Consider the following 18,977-nt stretch of genomic DNA (forward strand, 5'->3'; position numbering starts at 1 on the left):
CGCAACACGCTGCTTGCGTAGCTACTATATGTGTGCTCTCTCAAAGGAAGAACAGAATGTTAGCACGTTTCGTTTGTGTGTACCCCTGCGTGGATACTTGCATGTGTATACAATTTTGTGAAGCCTCTGCAATTTTTTTTTTTTTTTTCCTTGCACTCTTTGTGTGCGGCAATACTGCTCCTTTCGCAAAGTTGAAAAAAAAAAAAAAAATTAGGGTAAAGAGCCTAGGTGCCCCTCGCAAAATTTCACCCGTATTTCCGCGAACTCTTTGCGGAGATTTCCCCCCTCATGCAATCGTTCTTGCGAAAGGCTGAATGTTGCCGTGAAATGTTTCACTGCAATGTTAGCGCGTTTTATGTGCCGTTTAATGTCCTCATCTTATGCCCCTTTTTGTGTGCCTTCTTGTGTCCCTCTTTTTATGACCTCCTTTTATTCCCCCTTGTTTGTTTGCTTCATTCCCCTCGCACGGAGGTGTTCCCAGATCGGCAAATCAATCACACGTAAAAATTTTGCTCAAAGCGCCCGAAACGCAGCAACGTTTTCATGCCAAAGTAGGGTTCCTCCAAACCTGCGCGACGTTTGCAGGATAGGACGAGAGGGTCCAAGCCGGTACGCCCCACCCTTCCCCTGCACACCTCAAGATGGAGCTGCAGGACATACGGAGAAAAGTCGAAAACGAAAACAACAACCGCATCCACATCGCCAAGGCGAAATTTCGCAACTGCTTATGCCTCTTCAACAGCTACTCCAAGTGCTACCTGAACATCAAGAAAAGCTCCAACCGGGAAACTTCCAAATATGACAAAATATATGGAAATGAAAACATCCGAATTGGGGAGGAAAAAAAGGCGAAGAATTCGGCCAAAGAAACGTCCCTCGAGTTTACCTACCCCTACCGGTACGAACAAAACAGAAGCGTCTTCCTAATTATAAACAGCGAAAACATCAATTCTGGAAATTCGAGCATATGCCACAACGACATTATATACATCATATATAACAATAAAAAGTATGAACATGTTAATGTGCAGAAGAGGAAAAAAAAGAGGAAAAAGGTAAGGGAAAAAAAAAAAAAAAAAAAAAACGCCTTACATGATGGGAAAGAAGACAACTATGGCAGTTCAGTGGGTTCCATTCCGAACCAGCCGTTCGACACAAACCCGATGTACAACAGCACGATATTCGAAACAAGCAACCTAAATTTCGGCGAAACGTATGATAGTAAGAAAAAAAAAAAAAAGGAAAAAGCAGCCCAGGGAGCGTTAACAAGTAAAGCAAACAAATTAAGAAATAAAAAAAATTTCATCTACTCAGATGATGACGATTCGGATAACAACTACGAACACATCTTTACACACATCAATTCGAACCTTCACTTTTTGAGCGTCTCCAATGATCACATAGAAAAGGAGAAAAACCTCTACATCCAAAACGAAAGGTACGTTAATACGAAAGATGTCATATTTAGAAAAATGAAGTTTAAGAAAACCATGTTCTTCAATTTGGACACGTATAATTCCTGGATAATCGTTAAGAAAAGCATACTGGTGAATGAATACCTGAACCGATTGGCGAAAAACGACTTGGTAGACATAAACGACGTCCTCTACGACGTCGTCAATATGAACAGCAGATTGCTCAATTGCTACACCAAGGTGTACATAAACGATTACTTCCTCCTTATTAATAATAAGACGAAGGAAATTTTGGGCGTCCAGAAGGTCCCACGGGAACGCCCCCCTATTGGTAGTACACACACAGGTGGTGTGCACACCGGGGGGGAAACTAATCCGGAGAAGAGGGAACCCCCCTTTAGCAACTCCACGGGGAACTACGAATCCATGTACTATAACCTTGTGCTCATAAAAAAGATGAGTCTTAACCACCTCTTCGGAACCGACACAGATATCAACATCACCTTCGCCTTCCACAATGTGTGCCTAACCAGTTACAACAAAATTAATGAAAACAGCTCCTACATGCTTATCTATAACTATAACCTAACCAGGGAGAGTCAATTTTTTCTAACAAACTCCAATGGTCGTGGTGAGCAGATAAGAGCACCCGACCCGCACAACATGCAACAGTTAACCAGCCACGAAGACTACACATATTTCAATAACTATATAACGAAAAAGATCGCGGAAAACTACCTCACATACAGTCTGTACATTAAGGAATGCCTCCTCATTATCGACATTCTGTATGTCCTCAACAATAGCTATGGAAACCTCATCTACATTAAGGAACACTACAAGTACGACCACCAGACGTACTACTCCTATGCCTGTGACGTACTGCAGAGGAGGAGGGGGCACCCCGAATTGGAGCGGGACGCCAAAGGGGACTCCACCTCCGTGTACTCCCTCTCCTCGGACAGCGAACAGGATGACGAAAATGATGATGATGATGATGATGACAGAAATGATCGTGATGACGATGGGGGGGAGTCCTCCGCTTCCGCCTCGAGCAACGCCTCCACCGCGTCGTCAGAGCAGGTCAGAGCCAAAGCCAACTTCACCCCTGAGGAGAAGCAACTCTTCCATGAGCTCAACAATGATCTGGTCTACCTGATGCCTAAATACAAGCTGGTGTTACACCCCCTCCTACTGAGAGATCAAAAAAGCAACAGCTCCCATTTGGAAATCACAAAAGAAATATTAAAGCTAGGAATTTTCCTAAGGCGCATCCAGCGGTTCATAGAAATTAACAAAAGAGGACAGTCCTGCAACTCCACCTTCGACATGTTCTGCTGCTGCCTGTATAACATCAGCATGCACATCCTAAATCACGTCAACAAAATTGAAGAAAATGTTAGGAACGTTTATAATTTTTCTAAAATTTATATGAAGGACGGCAATGCAGGAAGCTACTACCCCCCAGGGGGAAACAAAACCTGGGAACAAATCCCAGGAACAGAAACACAAACCAAGCTGAACGATCTACCCATGTGTCTGTTTGATGCAAATTCCTTATCAACATGCACAGATCCAGAGGAAAAAAAAATTTTCTTCAGCATCAACAATTTGTTTCGTAAAAATGTGCACGACTTTAACCTCTTCTTCAACATAAACATTGAAAAAGCGGAAGACATTTCCTTGTACAAAATAAAAATAATTGTTCTGCCACTCCTTCAGATAGGAAAACTGCTCAACAAAATTATTAACAAAATTATTACCAAAAAACAGATGAACAATTCTAGGTACCTAATCGATCTGATCTACAAACTGCAGGAGTACCTACACTCAGACAGCATCAACAAAACTGTCCTTACGTATCTGCTGAAAAATATTACTACCCCTCTGTTTGACTTTATAAAAAATTACATCTTCTACGGTAAAGTGAAAGACACTTATAGAGAATTCTTCATCCACGAAAATAGGAACATCACCCCTTATTATAAACAAACAAACAAATTCTACTGCACCAATATATTTAAGTACATTTATAAGAGGTATATAGATATGTCTACCAACTATTGGGGAGCTAAGTATGTCATCCTGAACCGGAAGGTTCCCACTTTTTTGAGGAATGTATCTTATCACATTTTCATCACGGGCAAATACATCGATGTTCTTTCCGCCTGCTCCAAATTGTTGACTCTTCAGAGCAGGCGTAGAAATGGTCCCTATATGGACGGGCCTGATTCCCACCATGATAGTACAACTCACGGGTGGATCGCACCCGAAGTGGACACCCTATCCGTGTATGCATCGTATAAAAGGGCTAACCACGGAAGGGAGGGCAACTCCCCCCAAGGTGAAATGCACCAAAGGGAGACACACAACCCTTGGGCGGAACAACAGGACGAGGAGGACGAACTGTACAACGATCACAACAACAACAATGACAATCCCCACCGGAACAACAAGACGTGCCTCCTAATATACGATGGGAATAAAAAAACCTACGAACACCTCATACACAATCAACACCTATTTGCCTCCAAAAAAATGTTCGAACTTTATATAAAAAAAATAGACATCAAGGAAAAAATAAAGCATCATTATTTTTTCTTCTTCCTCCAAATTAGTGACTATTTAAAATATTTTTACATCCTAGCGCACGAACATTTGGAGAAGCTGTACAATAGCAAAAAGAACAGCAACGTATTGAACAAGCTAAAAAACTTCTTCGACATATCTTTAAGGTCTTCCGTATTGTACCATTTGAAGTACCGCCAAGACTACAACGTAGACGTGTCCGACATTCTAAGCATCATCGATAATGTCAACCTGATTATCGACCTGAGAAACTTCTACCTGAATATTAGTCAGGTCGATGCTGGACGATATGACCAGGAGGATGCCCTATATAATGATCAGACGAACGGTGGAACGGCTTCGCTGGAATGGCAACAGGGGGAAGATCAAAGTGGAGCCTACTACCAGAAGGGACAACTCCAGGGGGGGAATTCCCCTAGAGGGGGGGTTGCCACCCAATCGGAGGACGACACGGATTTGGACAGCGAAACGGAGAGCCCCTCGGATGGAGACCAAGACCAAGTCGGGGGTGGATCCCCCCCAATGAAGGAACACAAAAATAGGAAGACAAAAAAGAAAACCAAAAAAAAGATGCAAAAAAGAAAAAAAAAAAATTATGCCACCATGGGAAAAAGGACGCAAAATGGGCCCAACCTGGATCAGCAACACCTCCTCGGGAAGAAGAAAAAAATTCTAGCCAACCTCAAAAATAATGTGCTCAATAACATACACAATAATATGCAAACCAACACGAATGTGGAAATTTACAAAGGACTGGTCCTGTCCTATCACAACATGTTTCCATACAACCTGATTTTTAACAACGTAACCATTTTTAAATACACACTCATATTTCGTATTTTAAATTACTGCAAATATATTGAACATAAACTTACGGAGGTGTGGCTGAACCACATGTTTGTAAAAAACATTTTCATAAATGAGGAATGCAAAAATAATTTGATGATGTGCATACACACGAGGGAGTGTATGAGTCACTTCTTAAAGTGCTACACGTATCACCTACAGAACGATGTAATCAAAACGGAATATGCTCACATGAATATGAAGCTAAAGGAGACGCTCATTTTCGACGACATTATACACATCCATAATGCGTACCTAAATAACATCCTCAGGTACTCCTTCATAATGAACCAAAATATTATTAGCTCCATTTTGAAGTTAATTTCCATATCGCACATTTTTACTAGACATATTCTAAAATTCAACTTTAACAAAAATGAGCAACTGGAACGTGTATCGTCTCGGGAAAATGGTAAGGCCGACCCCAACCGGGGGAACCCTAACGGAGATCACAACGAACACGCAAACGGAACAGACAAAAAGAAGAAGAAAAAAAATAATTACCACAGAAAATTTATTCAGGAACTCCTCTGCGATCAGGCATACATTTCCATGATACACAATACCATTAAGCACTACGATAAGCATTTTAGAAATTTCTTCCTCCACCTCACTGACTACGTTAGCAACAACATCGATGACTATGCACACAACTTTTTAATAAAACTGGACTACAATTTTTACTACACGAACAAGTACAAGATTAGCAACGCACACATGGATGACGAACCCAACGGGGAATCCGCTGCAATGAACGCCACTTCCGCTGAGTACCCCATCAGGGGAAATGATGAAGGTGTTGCTCCACACGTTGATTCGTTCGAGCGGGGTAACCTCGCCCAGCGTGGGGGACATTTCGGTGGGCGAGTCGGCCAGCCGGCAAGTGGAAGCCCCCCGTCTAGCCCCAACCGACTGGCTTACAACGAGCAGTATGGTCACTCAGCAGAGCAAGTTTCAGACCATGTTGCAGACCATTCCGCCGTCCAGTATGATCACCTATCACACAAACAGGCTACCTACGCCGCTGGATACTCAACCAGTTATGAAGCGCACCCCCGCCAACGATATGCCCACCCGTCAGGAAGCACATCTCACACCCCCGACCAGCCCAACTACAACCGAAGCGTACACTATGCAGACGTGCACAACCCAGTGACACAACGCAGGAACAACTACCCTCAAACGCACCTAAACAAGGAACACCTGCTAAGCGAAAACAGATTCGCACCGTATCACCTAACCAGTCAGAATGCCCCCTACGGAGTTAACCCGTACGACAAAAACCAAAGCGGCTATGACACCCAAATGGGCAACCCAGCCAAAAGCACTGCCACCTACAGCAAGCTAAAAAAATACGGCCCGCATAATAATGAGAACCTGCCCAGCATGGATGCGCCACGAATCAACGCAGCCAGCATCAACGTCAGCGGCATTGACGTGAACAGCATCGATATAAGTGGCATCGACATTAACCCCGTCGACCAAAATACGTATAAGAGTAAATTCATCCCGCAGTAGGACTCTCCCCCCGTTGCTGCTTCCATCCTGCAGAACGTTCATACGACTTGATCCCCCCAATTAGTTAGAAAGATGAATTATGCATACGCGCACACATGCATTTGTCTCTTTCCAACGAGGGAACATAACCTGGGCAGTCGCACACCCGTTAAGAGGTACCATTTTGTAAACTTTTTTTTTTTTTTTTTCAATTTTTATTCCTTTTTTCCTGGTTAATGTGCCACCGTTGTGCATCAATTTGGCAAAGCGAATGATACATATGTGCATATATATGGGGTGCCTTTTTTTTTTTTTTTTTTTTTTCGTAAGAAACTTCGTATATACGTTAAAGTTGGCTACATTTTTGTGCATGTATGCCCCATTGTTCATCCCTACTGGCGACTTAGCAAACGCGTCGAAAACACTTGGCAAGCATTTACCAAAAGGGAACAACAAAGCATAGTCCAACCCACCCCCTTTGCAAACACCGAATGACACATACAACAAAGGAACATAAGTAAAAAAAGTAAAAAAATTGCCCCTAGTGTATACCACTTAACGGAGTAAATTTCCTGCGTGCCCCCCCCTAACCAAGGAGAGGAGCTCACTACCACGCTGGGGCAAGTGCCAAGGAGTTACCCAAACAGGAGGGCCAAACCACAACGGGAGAAGCGTGAACAGGGTCTGGTTGCTCCTCCATACAGTGTAACCCAAGCGAAGTGAAAATTATTCCCCCGCCTTTTCCCAGCAACTCCAAGCTTGAGGATAGCAAAGGTAAAAGTGCCCCCCCCACACACACATTTACAACAGAATGGAATGCAAAGTGGACCGTCCCGTTATGCAAAATGCAGAGCCAAGTGGGAGCGAACAAAATGTAGCCAAAAATTACCTCACGCACTTATACCAATTTCAAAACAATGAAATGAAAAAAGTCGATGCGTCCTATTTTGAAAATAAATATCTGGGTCTATTTTTTGGAGCATCCTGGTGCAGGTATTGTGTAACTTTTATACAAAAAATAAATTTTTTTAAAAAAAATTTCCCCTTTGTTGAAATTATATACATCCCTTTTGACAAGACATATAATGACTATGTAGCTTTCCTAAAAGGCACCGATTTTTACAGCTTGCCTTTCGATAATTATCTCTACATTTGCAAAAAATTCAATATAAAAAATTTGCCATCCTTTATGATCATAGCCCCTAACAACAATGTGCTTGTCAGAGATGCCGTGCAGCTCATCAAAACGGACGCCTATGTGACGAACTTCAAGTCGTTAGTAAAAAATTATACCGTCCAACCTGGCAACTTCAAATTTGGCAATCGCTTCTTCGACTTATTTTGCGCGTAGGCGCGATGCGCGGCTACAAAATTAGCCCCTTTTATGCATTTTTTGTGCAAATTTTATGCACATTTTTTGTGCAAATTTTATGCACATTTTTTATTTTGAAAAATTTGTGTTTAAAAATTTGGACGCCCACCCTCGCACAAAGTTATGCAAAACGTGGATACGCTTGGAGTGCCGCCGAATGGAGGTCCCCCATGAGGAAAAAAAAAAAATTCAAGGAAGGTTGTCACCACGGGGTGAAATCACGCCACGCAATTCGTGCAAACTGAACTGACGCAGGGAATGCAACCGCCCCATCGATCATAGGGAAGTAACGCTGCATAGTAACGTGTGCTTCCCCCTACACGGCGTACGGGTCCAGAGAAGTGACACCCTCCACGACTTCGTTCAGTTTCTTCGAAAATCGAGCCAGGATAGCTCCGTCGACGAACCTGTGATCCGCTCCATAAGTCAAGTTCATCGTTTCCGCAACAAGGATGTCTGATAAGTCGGTTAGTTCTTTCTTCTCATTTTTTAAAAAGAGCTGCTTCTCAATTTTAGACAATCCGATAATGCAGGCCTGGTTATCAAAAACAATTGGCGTGGCAAACGTTCCCCCTATGACACCAAAATTGCTAATTGTGATTGTACCTCCAGTTATGTCACTTTTGCTTAACTTCATCTGAATGGCTTTATCACGTAGGGAAGTCAGCTCCTTCTGTATTTCAACCATATTTTTCAATTCCACATTTTTTATATTTGGCACGAGTAAACCATTTGGCGTATCCATGGCGATACACACATTATGGCTCTTATAAACAGTGTAGGAATTTTTTCTTGAATCGAACTTCGAGTTTAGCAATGGGAATTCTTTCAACACGTTCGAAATGAGCTTGATCAGAATGCTCGTTAATGTTACGTTGACGTTTTCCTTCTCTAGGACGCTCTTCTTTATTTCATTTCTTGCATTTATTAAATTCTGCACGTTGTATTTTTCGTTTAAGTGAAACAGGGGGATACTGAAAGAATCGTTCATGCTTTTACACATGGCTAGTTTTATTCCCTGCAATGGTACTTCCTCCAGGACGTCTCCATTTAAGTTACTTCCCGCATTTGAGATTTCTCCGTTTTTCACCTTCTGATGATACTGCTCCACGTCCTCCATAGTTATGGCGTCTTTACTGAAGTAACTTCCAATTTCGTCCACGTCCAGTTTGTACTCTTGGGCCTTTTTCTTCACCCCGGGGGATGCCTTCACGGTTGACACTTTATTCCCCTGTTGCTTCACTTGGGGGGATGCACCTGATGAAGGTGATTCATTTGAATCTACCGCCCCCTCCGCCTGATTGTCTGCCTCCTCTTCACCATTTTCTTCCTCCACTTCCACATTGTCATCCTCCGTGTCGATTTCGCAAAAATACGACCCAATTTTAATTATCTCCCTCTCCTCAGCATACCTCTTCACCAGCACGCCACTGTACTTGCTCGTTATATCTACCGCTGCTTTATCACTCTGCACAGTTAGGAGGGTCTCCATTTCGCTCACACTCTCTCCTTCCTTTTTGTTCCACTGAGTTATTTCCACCTCAGAAATTCCCTCTCCTATATCGAACAGTTTACATTTTACTATTTTAAGTTTCACGTTACTCGTGTTGATATAGCGAGCCAGGGGGTACCTGCTCACGGGCTGCACTCGCCTGAGGAGGCCCTTCGCCCTTTGCATCATCGTAAGGAAGGGAGAGCGAAACGGATAAGTGGTGCGCTGGCCAGTGGTATGCGTCCCGGACGCAGAGTTACGAAGCAACGTGATAAATTAGGTCAATTCTACTGGTCGGAGGCACCCCTTTCGTGGCAACCTGTTCAGCCACTTTTGCAGGTGGAAAATCGACTAATCGCTACTTCCTCGTCCCTATTTTACGGATGACGGATGTACAGTCCGGAGACGCCCAGTTCGTCACTCGAGCCTCTCGACGACTGTAACTTCCCAAAAGTACAGTACTACAATCACGTGCATACGCGGGAAGGCTAACCCTCAAAATCGTTTTGAAAGAAAGAAAAGGAACAGCCAAAAAAAAAAGGCTAATTAAAGATGTATTTTTTTTTTTTTTTTCTTCTTTATTTTTATCGCAAAAATGGGAAATCAGTTACGCCCCTAATATGTACAATTTCCTTTCAGTTTTAATTAAAAAAAAATAGCTAGGAAATTCAATCGTCGTTTCGAAAAAATTGTCGGGTTTCCCTTTTTTCCTTCCATCTGCGGGTCATTTTTTTTCCATCATATTGCCCACCATTTTTCCACCAGGAAATACTCCAAAATGAAGATCATGCATAAACGGAACACTCGGACCAAAAAAAAAAAAAAAAATTCCAATGGGCACCCCCCCTTGGCGGTGCCAAAATTGACGCAGTAGCGGTCCGTAATTATCCTGCGTTTGTCACGTGATCAGAGGTCTTTCCCTTTTCGGTTCACCTGCTCTTTTGTTTCCCTTCTTGCCTATTTTTATCCCCACCTACTACTGCCACTAATAGGACGACTACTTTCGCGCGGAAGGCCAGGTCCCTCTCCAAGGGGCACTGCACCATGAGGACGGAACAGCGCAGAGTGAGCAATTTTACCGCTCTGTTTGCTGAAAGAACTGTATATAGCAGCTGCACCTGAAAAGGAGGAGGATCATTTCACCCCATCGGGTGGATCCCCCCCACTGATTTACACATGCTACTACTGATAACCTGTGTGTGTAACGCACGTGCAGCGGAAGTCATTTTTAAAAGACCACAGGTCTCCTTCTCGTGGGGACCTCTTACCAGGGGGACCCTCCAACCAAGTAGGGTACACACCTGTCCGCTACGCAAATGGCTAGCAAAAATATAGAGGAACAAGATTATAAAAAAAACTGACACATGTACATATGACATGGTGAAACGAAATATGTACCCCTCGTTCCCCTCCTAAAAAGGGGAGAATATATTGCTCCCCACTTTGCCCACTCTCCACTCTTCGCCTGCTTTTCCTTACACCCCAAAAATGAACATCCCGAAGGAGGACAGCCTCGCCAGCCGATCGATAGATGTTACCATACAACTTGATAGGGACCGAAAAATGAAGGTCGTAAAAAAGGTCGTAAGGAACGTTGTAAAAAATGTGAATTCCTGCGACATCCTCATGAACCAAAGTGGCAACTACCACTCGAGCGAAAGAAAAGAAACAGATGAATCCCTCAACGAAGGAATGAAAATCTACCTACAGTATTTCCAAAGAAGGATGGCAAAATATAGAGACACTAATATCTATGAGGTATACACCTTAGAACAGGTCGAAGAGAAGATGAAAGAAGCAGTGACAGACGTTGTTAGCCTCACCAACCTTCACTACGAATATGCATACCTCTTTTTAAAGTCGTACAATTTTAATTCAAACGATTTTATCGAAGCGTGGTTTAGGAACCCAAAGGAAGTGCTCACAAAGGCACACATGTCTCACCTGAGGGAGGAAGACCTCTGTGCAGATTATGCGAATGGTGAGACCGCTCCTCCAGTAGTAGCACCCACCACTGACATGACTATATCAACAGAAGAGTTCCCCTCTGAAAAAGTTGCTCAGACGGAGAGAGGCACCAAATATACATGCCCAATTCTACTTAACGAATATGACCTACAAGACACACACGCACTCAAATGCGGACACCGGTACTCCAAGCAATGCTGGAGAGGCTACCTCCAAACAGCCATCGACAACGAATTTTACGAAAATATAATAACTAAAAAATGCATAGAACCAAAATGCCAAGAAATCATCATGAGGGAAGATTGGAAAAACATCTCCCACCCAAGCAATGACCTCCTTGCACAATACGAAAAGATCCTACTTAAGATATTCATAAAGAGTAACCCTAGTTTAAAAAAATGCCCACGTGATAAATGTGCGTATGTTATCGAATCTGTGATGCTACCCGACAACGGAGTCATTTGCAAATGTGGATACAACTTCTGCTTCAACTGCACGGAAGAATTTCACAGACCCGTCACCTGTTCTGTCATTAAACAGTGGAATGATCTGCTAACGAAGGGTGAACATAATATTAAGTGGATTCGTTCCCACACAAAGCAATGCCCCAACTGTGCCAAGGCGATTGAGAAAACGTCCGGCTGCATGAACGTGAAGTGCATCTGCGGGTTCAGCTTCTGCTGGTTGTGCTTGCAACCCTGGGCGCACCACAAGGGGGGCTTCTACCAGTGCAATCAGTACGTCACGCGGAGGGGGGCATTAAATGGAGCACAAGATGATCTACAACATGACGCAACAGATGACGCAAACGAAATGTCCAAGGACACCCCTGACGAGGCGCCCACCCTCACACCGCAGAGCCGCAAAAGCGCGCACGAGGCGCTTCACAAATTCAGCCACTTCAAAACACGATTCGATGCCCACCAGCATGGAGAAGAGTTTTCCATAAAAACGCAGCTGCTATTCCTTTCCCAGTTTTGCACCTCCAATAACATCGAGCCAACGCATCGCATACATCATTTTGAGGATTCCATCATACAAACCATTAGATGCAGGAAGATGCTCAAGTGGTCCTACGCCTTCGCCTACTTTGCCACTTGGGAGGATGAGAATAAAAAATATCTCTTCGAGTACCACCAAGGACAGCTAGAAAAAAACTTAGACATTTTACAAAAAAAAACGGAGAGTGTAAATTTGGCTCATTTTCTGACCACCAATTTGGACGTCAAAGTTGTTCGTGAAGTGGAGGAGTTAACCAATACAGTCGATGTGTTTTTTAAAAATATTTGCGACTTTATGGAGAGCACCTTTAGCTCCTGTGCTGAGAAACGCTTAGGTTGATGGTCACATGGTGGAGCATAATTCATGTGAAGAGACCGCCAAGGTGTATCACTATGTTTATATTTAACCACATTGCCGCGCTTAAAAACATTTTTCTTTTTTTTTTTTTTGCGTATGTTTTTTACTTATGTGCCTGCCTTCCAAACAGGAAAAACATCATTCATCACTAAAAAAGAGGGGAAGACACCAACATGCACAATGTGTAAACCCTACTGGGAATTTTTTTTTCTTTAAATCCTCCCAAAAGGGTTATCTTTGCCCTTTTATGGCACCCCATGTAGGAAAAACAAAACGACCTGCAGTTCCTTTCACGCTTCTAAAGTGGCAACGCGTAGAGGGATGGTGTGCACAGTGCACTCGTGCGAAAATGTGACCGCCTGTCGAAAGGGGCTTAACCAAATGGAGTCAACAAACAACCAGCTACCGTTCAACTTGAAATCCTCCTCTTCGGGATTGTCATGGCGTATAAGGACAGCCTGTCGAGGAGCCCCTTCTCATCTCGGCTCATACTTTTCAGGTAGGCCATGAGCTCGAAGTAGTCTGCGTCTTGTGACAGTTCTATGTGGTCCGTTTCTGTGATGGTGATGAGATGTTATGTAAACATATGGAGCATACACCCAACGGTGCAAACAAATCAAAAAGGGATGTCTAGCGAATGAGGTTATATATGCCCCGCTTCAGAAAGATGCAAAGTCAACCAACTTACTTAGCGCGTACAGAGTAAACAACAAACAGTTGCTCTCTTCTCCGATGTTCGAAACACACGGTCCTGTGTACTTCGCCTCGCCAAACGAATTGAACCCCACGGACGCCTCTAATTCGTCGAAGCTCGTGGAGTGATTTATTAAGTTAACATGTGAGGGTATGTTCCATGCCAAGAAGTGCGTCACTACGCTCGAATTAATCATACTAGTAACGGTCACCGCGTAGGACTTCGTTTCGCTGTTCCTTTGAAACCACTCAACCGAGGGAAGCAGATTTGCGCCCCCACAATCTGCCCCGTAAAACTTATCTTCCAGAGCTTTCACCTTTTCGGAGTTGCATTTATCCGTGCCGAGATCTGAAAATGTTAAAAAAAAGGCAACAATAAGAACGGTTCTGGCTAATGGGGATGGAGCGACTACAATGTTGATACATTCACGAGCGCCCCTGAAAAAAATCAATTTTTCTAACGCAACGACGTGGCACTAAACCAGTGTCGTTTTCTGCCCCCATGTTTATGCACACCGGATAGTATCAACTCAATCTTCGCGTGGGCCCACTCCACACAGAGGATGAGAAAAAGTAGGAAGACAGAACACTTCAGGGGAGACATTTTAAAATTGTGTAGTTATTAAAGTGGACAAATTTATTTCCCTATTCTGAAGGAGGTGCAGTGTTGTAAGTGGGGCAGAGAGAACTCGCTGGACAGATATAAAAACGACACGCTCCGTTGTGTGACCTACTAGCACGTCCACCCACGTGTTGGCATTTATACAAACACTCCTGTGCGATGCAGATTAGAGTCTCCCATCCCATATGGACTTACCTCCCCCTCTACCCCAAGGGGGCAATTCAAAAAAGAAGCGCATTAAAAGTTACCCTCATCGGGTGTAAGTACACTGGAAGGCGTATGAAAAAAAAAAAACTCCCTACATCCACTTCCACACGCGCACAATGAGAAAAAAAAGAATGGTTCCTTTAATTCTGCATTGTACCTCCCACTAGAACATGCAAAGTTTGAGAAGAAAGGGGCTCCCTAATCATCCATCCGTTGGTTCTCTGCCCCCTTTAACCCCCACAGGTGAACCCTACAAATGGCTTCACTGCTGTTCCTCCCCCATTTGCAAAAATATAAAACACAAGATGGTCATTTTGTAGCTGATCTTATTAACCACTGCAGCAGAATAAAACTGCTCGAAGTTTTTCTTATGGGGATGTCAAATTGGGGAAGAAAAGAAACGGCAGAGAAGACGCAGCAAATTGTTCCAATGCACCATGGAGGGTATGTTAAAAAAAAGGGTCTTTGCCTGGTGTGCTAACACGAGGTGATATACTTTCCTCTAACATACAGACAATTTACGTACCTCATCATTGGGCGCTCTCTGGAGAACCTTTCCTCATCAGGATTTAAAAATATATGTAGAGGCGCTCCACTTGGAGAAAAACGTAAAAACATAAAAAAGAAAAAAAATGAAAACATAAAATAAAAAACGAAATAACCGCGCATATGTATAGCGTGACCATGATGAGACAAACGAACACGCATTGTCATGTGGCGGAAGGAGTAAGTGAGCAACCCCCACACAGTGCCCCATTCACGTGGGTAAATCTAGACGATTCGAACTCCCCCCACGTTCATACGCACACGCAGATGCGAATGGATCGACCTCTTCAGTCAGTGAAATGCCCCTCTGGGGAACTCCTCAACATGGATACTTCTCACAATGTAGAGTGGGCAAGGAAAAAAAAAAAAAAAAAAAACAGCCAAAAGTAAAAAGAGAAATAAATAAAAAGTCTTAGCGGAGGTAAGAGAAGCACCTTCCTTCTTACCTCCTGCAGGTTAGTACCAAATTGGCCTTACCACAAAAGGGGTGCACCCCTTGGGTGGAAACAAAGACAGTTTCAAGAATGACCTCGCAGTTCGGTGCGCAAGGCTACCGAATGGCGTTCAAACTGCTAGTCCAAGGTCTCACACCAAAATGGCGCCACCGCGTTCCCCCCTCAGTGTTTGCAAAAGTTGCTGAAGCATTTCCCCCCCGAATGGCACCCCTGTCCAGCCACCCCTTCGTCATACATCCTGATCTCCGTGTCCCCCGCAACGGCATGCACCTTTCGCTCATACTTGTTAGTACCCCCTTGGCATCGCATATTCTCCTCCTGTATATTCTGCACTATAACTCTGTTGTAGGTATTTTCTATGTTCTGTATATTCCTCGGAAAAAAAGGAGAAATGAGAGGGTTGGCAGTTTTTAAAAAATCCTGATTTTTCATAACCTCTGATATTACTGGGTTCCTATTTTGTAGGTTAAAATTCGCATTAATGCTTGCCCTAACGAAGTCGTCCTGGTAAAGTTCATGTGTCCTCAGTGTGTCTGTCTGAATCCACTTGTTCTGCAAGTACGTCATGGCTAGAGGGTGTGATGGGTACAGAGAAGCCACCGCTCCTTCTTCTACATGATCCTGTTTCTTCATCTCTTTCATGAATTCATCGACGCATTCGAAATTGTATCTGTCCTCATTTGCCCATGTGCCACTAACATGGTCATTTCCATTTTTACAAAACATATTGCAACTTCTTCCCTCCTTTTGCATTTGCTCCGACCCCTCATAGGCGTAAAAGATATTCTGCTCTGCGCTTACCTTTTCTATTCCTTCTACTTGTCTCCATTCCTCCGCCTTCGTTTGGTCCATTTCGCCCTGCTCTCTCCTTAGGACTTCCATAATTGGTCCGTATTGCGTGACCTCTTCCATTTGTATGATTTCCCCATTTGAGATAGGCGATTCCCTTTGTTCCATCTCCACGATTTTTTCAATGCTGGTGGTCTCTTCCCCTTTGGCGCTCTCTTCCTTGTCTTCCCCCTGCTTGCTCGCCCTACCTGAGACTTCCCCTTCCTCTTCCAAAGCGCCTTCCCTTATTTCTCCTTCGTGTATCTTTCCCTCTTCCGAAGATTCTGTACCATCGCTTCCGTCCTGCTCGTCCTTTCCAGAGCTGCTGTTGCTGTCGTTTTCTCCTTCTCCTTCGCCTGCGTGTGGAGTGGGTGTGAAAATGGGGGAACATATAACAAATTGTAGTGTAAAGTGGTGCAAAATTCTACACCAATAGTGGAAGCACTACAAATTGCGATGCACTTCTGATAGCTACTCGCTTCTAATCATGCCCACCTCGATAGTACGGGTACAGGTCGCCATACTCCCGCTTCTTCTCCTCAGCCAGGTGAGCATTCACACGCATCCACATGGCGTGCACATCATCCTGTGGTAACTCATTAGGGTTCACAGCACAAGCCTTCTCCATATACTTCCTATACTTAATTTGTACGTCACAAGGAATTGGTCTTATTACGTCTTGGATTTTTAAATACGGCTTTTCCTTTATGCATTCCACCTGATAAACATCCGAGATCCACTTAATTTTTGGGATGATTTTTCGCCTAACCGGTACAGGCACAAATGTATCCCTAAATTTAAGGACAGGTACTTCTACATTAACAACCACAGGTTTTGGGACCATATAGGGAACTGGAACATCCACCGAAATAGGTACATGCTTCTGCACTTCTATGTTTTTCACAATTTTCGGTTTAAACACCTGTTCTATCCGTGGCGTTGGTAACAGCGAACCGTTCTTCTCCTTCAGGTGCATTAGGGATAGCTCATTTCGCATGTCAAACGTGGGGTGGACTGCTCCTCCTTCGTATGCTTCACCATATGGTTCTGCCCCAACCAGAGCACTTCCCCAAGGAGTCCCCATCCCTGCATGTGCCTCCACCTGTCCTTGCATGGGTCTACTAAAAACGTACGGAAACATCCTATCCTGGCCGATAGACATTGTCTGTCCCCATAATTGGGCCTGGTCCGTCTGTGCGTTACTAACCAGCTTGGCTCCTTCAGAATAATTTTTCGCTTCGTAAAATCTGGAATTGTCAGCATCTTCCTGCTCCTCGTTTGTTTCTTTTCCTTCGTCTTTGTCCCTTTCTTCATCTGTACCTTCTTCTTCGACGTCATCGTTGTCATCCTTGTCGTCGTTGTCCTTGTCTGATTTTTTTCTTCCCTCGGTGAATCCCTTCGGTACGTACCTGAGGGGAGTTGGAAGAATAGTCATGTGGCATGACTCAGCAAAGCAATGATAACATGCAGGTGAGCACTCCAATTGGTGCACCACTCAAAGGGGTAATAAAAAGGGGGAAAGGAATGGCAAAATACTATCCTGCCCCGTATTATCATGTCCCCCTGTTCTTACTTTATCACGTATTCCACCGTTTCGACCTCCTGGAACCTCTGCATCTCCTTCACCTTGGGTACTTCTACAATTTTTTCTACGATTTTCTTTTGGAAGACTGGTCTCTCAATTATGTTTTCCTTCACCTCCACCTTGGGGATATACTTGAAGCAGTACTGGATACGCGGCACGTCCACAATTTTGTCGACAAATTTGACCTCTGGTACTTCCACGATCTGCGGGGGGGAGAGAAGCATTAATGGGTAGAAGAGACGAAGATATTGCGTAGCATGGTGGATAAGCCACTCACGCTGCCACACCAGGCACATATCCAACCGAAGAAAGAACCCACCTTTTCCACAATTTTGGAGTAGTACTTGGGGACCTCCCTAATCTTGCTCTCGTACGTTATTTTCGGAACCATCGTTTCTATGGTGCGCACAAAGGGCACCTCGACTGTCCTCGTCACGACGTCCACTGGTTGGTAGGCAGTTATGGCAACCTAAAAAGGGGACAATAGAAGGCACAAAAAAAGGTGCATAAAAAAGGCCCACAGAAGGGACCGCGAAACGGCGCAACAAGCAGGTAGAGCATTTAAAACCTTACGTATTCCCTCTCCGTGCGCTGGCCAATTTCGACGGCCTTCGTCTGGTCGGGCTCCCCCTCGATGATCTTCTTAAATTGCCCATTCTCCTTCCCCAGCTGTTGATCAAACAGGTCATGCCTTCCTTCATGAAGGAGCTCTTTCGTGTCTTCGCTTTCCTCCCGACAGAAGTTGCTGTTTCCTTTGCACGCGTTAAACATCTTCCTCAAAGGGGAGTCTGGAACAAGTGGCGGTTTATTCTGTTGGTTGGGCGGGCACTAAAAATGTTTCAGCTTCAGTTGTTGTGTGTGTCTATGCGTATGTACATGCTTATGCAAAAGTGTTTCTGTTTCTACTTGTGTGTGTTTTTTTCTTTTTTTTTGTTAGCTTTGTTAATCTTCCCTTTGTTCTAAAACATGGGACAAAGTAACTTAGGTCTATTCTGTTGGCACCTTACTCGGGATAGAAAAATAAAATAAAGTAAAAACAATGAAAACTGAAACGAGCAAAATGAAAAAAAAAAAAATAAAATAAAATAAAAAGAGCAATGCAAAACAAGTTAACATTGGATCCCCACGCGTAGGCAGTGTACACCTCTCTGCAGCGTCAGTTGTAGGGGCGCACATTTCTATCCCTCTTTAGTCCACCCCCCCCGGAAAGGTGGCACAGTCTTTGCCACAATGTGTGCAATGCCTTTTCCACATAATTCCCCTTTCTTGCATGGTGTACAGCACCTATTAACCAATTCCAGTGCTGCCCATTTTAACCCACAAGTGGAACGTATTCCCTACCAAGCAGCATCTCCCCACCCTCTCACACACAAAAGATTAATTCTACTTTGAACAAAGGAATAGACCAACATATAGAATTTGATGTTTTCCCCTTTGTCACTTCACCGCAATTTATTTGGTGAGGAAAAGAATTACTTCCACTATTGGGTGACGCTATTTCTA

At 43.8% G+C, this 18,977-nt stretch overlaps 6 protein-coding genes across 6 annotated transcripts; 3 read left to right on the plus strand and 3 right to left on the minus strand.

Annotated features, from left to right (window-relative positions):
* Positions 1–641: 641 nt before the first annotated feature.
* Positions 642–6,368, plus strand: PCOAH_00019620 (Uncharacterized protein; the record flags this gene model as incomplete). The annotated part of the gene is made up of 1 exon (XM_020058771.1): positions 642–6,368. The coding sequence occupies one exon, from the start codon at positions 642–644 to the stop codon at positions 6,366–6,368; it is 5,727 nt and encodes a 1,908-aa protein (XP_019914460.1).
* A 790-nt stretch (positions 6,369–7,158) lies between these two features.
* PCOAH_00019630 (Uncharacterized protein) lies at positions 7,159–7,698 on the plus strand (the record flags this gene model as incomplete). Its single annotated transcript, XM_020058772.1, has 1 exon — positions 7,159–7,698. One exon carries the CDS (start codon positions 7,159–7,161, stop codon positions 7,696–7,698), a length of 540 nt encoding a protein of 179 aa, XP_019914574.1.
* A 337-nt stretch (positions 7,699–8,035) lies between these two features.
* PCOAH_00019640 (Dihydrolipoamide acyltransferase) lies at positions 8,036–9,397 on the minus strand (the record flags this gene model as incomplete). Its single annotated transcript, XM_020058773.1, has 1 exon — positions 8,036–9,397. One exon carries the CDS (start codon positions 9,395–9,397, stop codon positions 8,036–8,038), a length of 1,362 nt encoding a protein of 453 aa, XP_019914593.1.
* Positions 9,398–10,699: 1,302 nt separating this feature from the next.
* PCOAH_00019650 (Ibr domain protein) lies at positions 10,700–12,520 on the plus strand (the record flags this gene model as incomplete). Its single annotated transcript, XM_020058774.1, has 1 exon — positions 10,700–12,520. The coding sequence occupies one exon, from the start codon at positions 10,700–10,702 to the stop codon at positions 12,518–12,520; it is 1,821 nt and encodes a 606-aa protein (XP_019914703.1).
* A 427-nt stretch (positions 12,521–12,947) lies between these two features.
* On the minus strand, positions 12,948–13,963 carry PCOAH_00019660 (Uncharacterized protein; the record flags this gene model as incomplete). The annotated part of the gene is made up of 3 exons (XM_020058775.1): positions 12,948–13,093; positions 13,227–13,580; positions 13,748–13,963. 3 exons carry the CDS (start codon positions 13,833–13,835, stop codon positions 12,948–12,950), a joined length of 588 nt encoding a protein of 195 aa, XP_019914415.1.
* Positions 13,964–15,223: 1,260 nt separating this feature from the next.
* Positions 15,224–18,245, minus strand: PCOAH_00019670 (Membrane skeletal protein; the record flags this gene model as incomplete). The annotated part of the gene is made up of 5 exons (XM_020058776.1): positions 15,224–16,245; positions 16,385–17,298; positions 17,463–17,677; positions 17,794–17,943; positions 18,048–18,245. 5 exons carry the CDS (start codon positions 18,243–18,245, stop codon positions 15,224–15,226), a joined length of 2,499 nt encoding a protein of 832 aa, XP_019914531.1.
* Positions 18,246–18,977: the final 732 nt, after the last annotated feature.

The sequence above is a fragment of the Plasmodium coatneyi genome, chromosome 8, assembly GCF_001680005.1.
Source record: "Plasmodium coatneyi strain Hackeri chromosome 8, complete sequence".
Classification (NCBI taxonomy): Eukaryota; Apicomplexa; class Aconoidasida; order Haemosporida; family Plasmodiidae; genus Plasmodium; species Plasmodium coatneyi.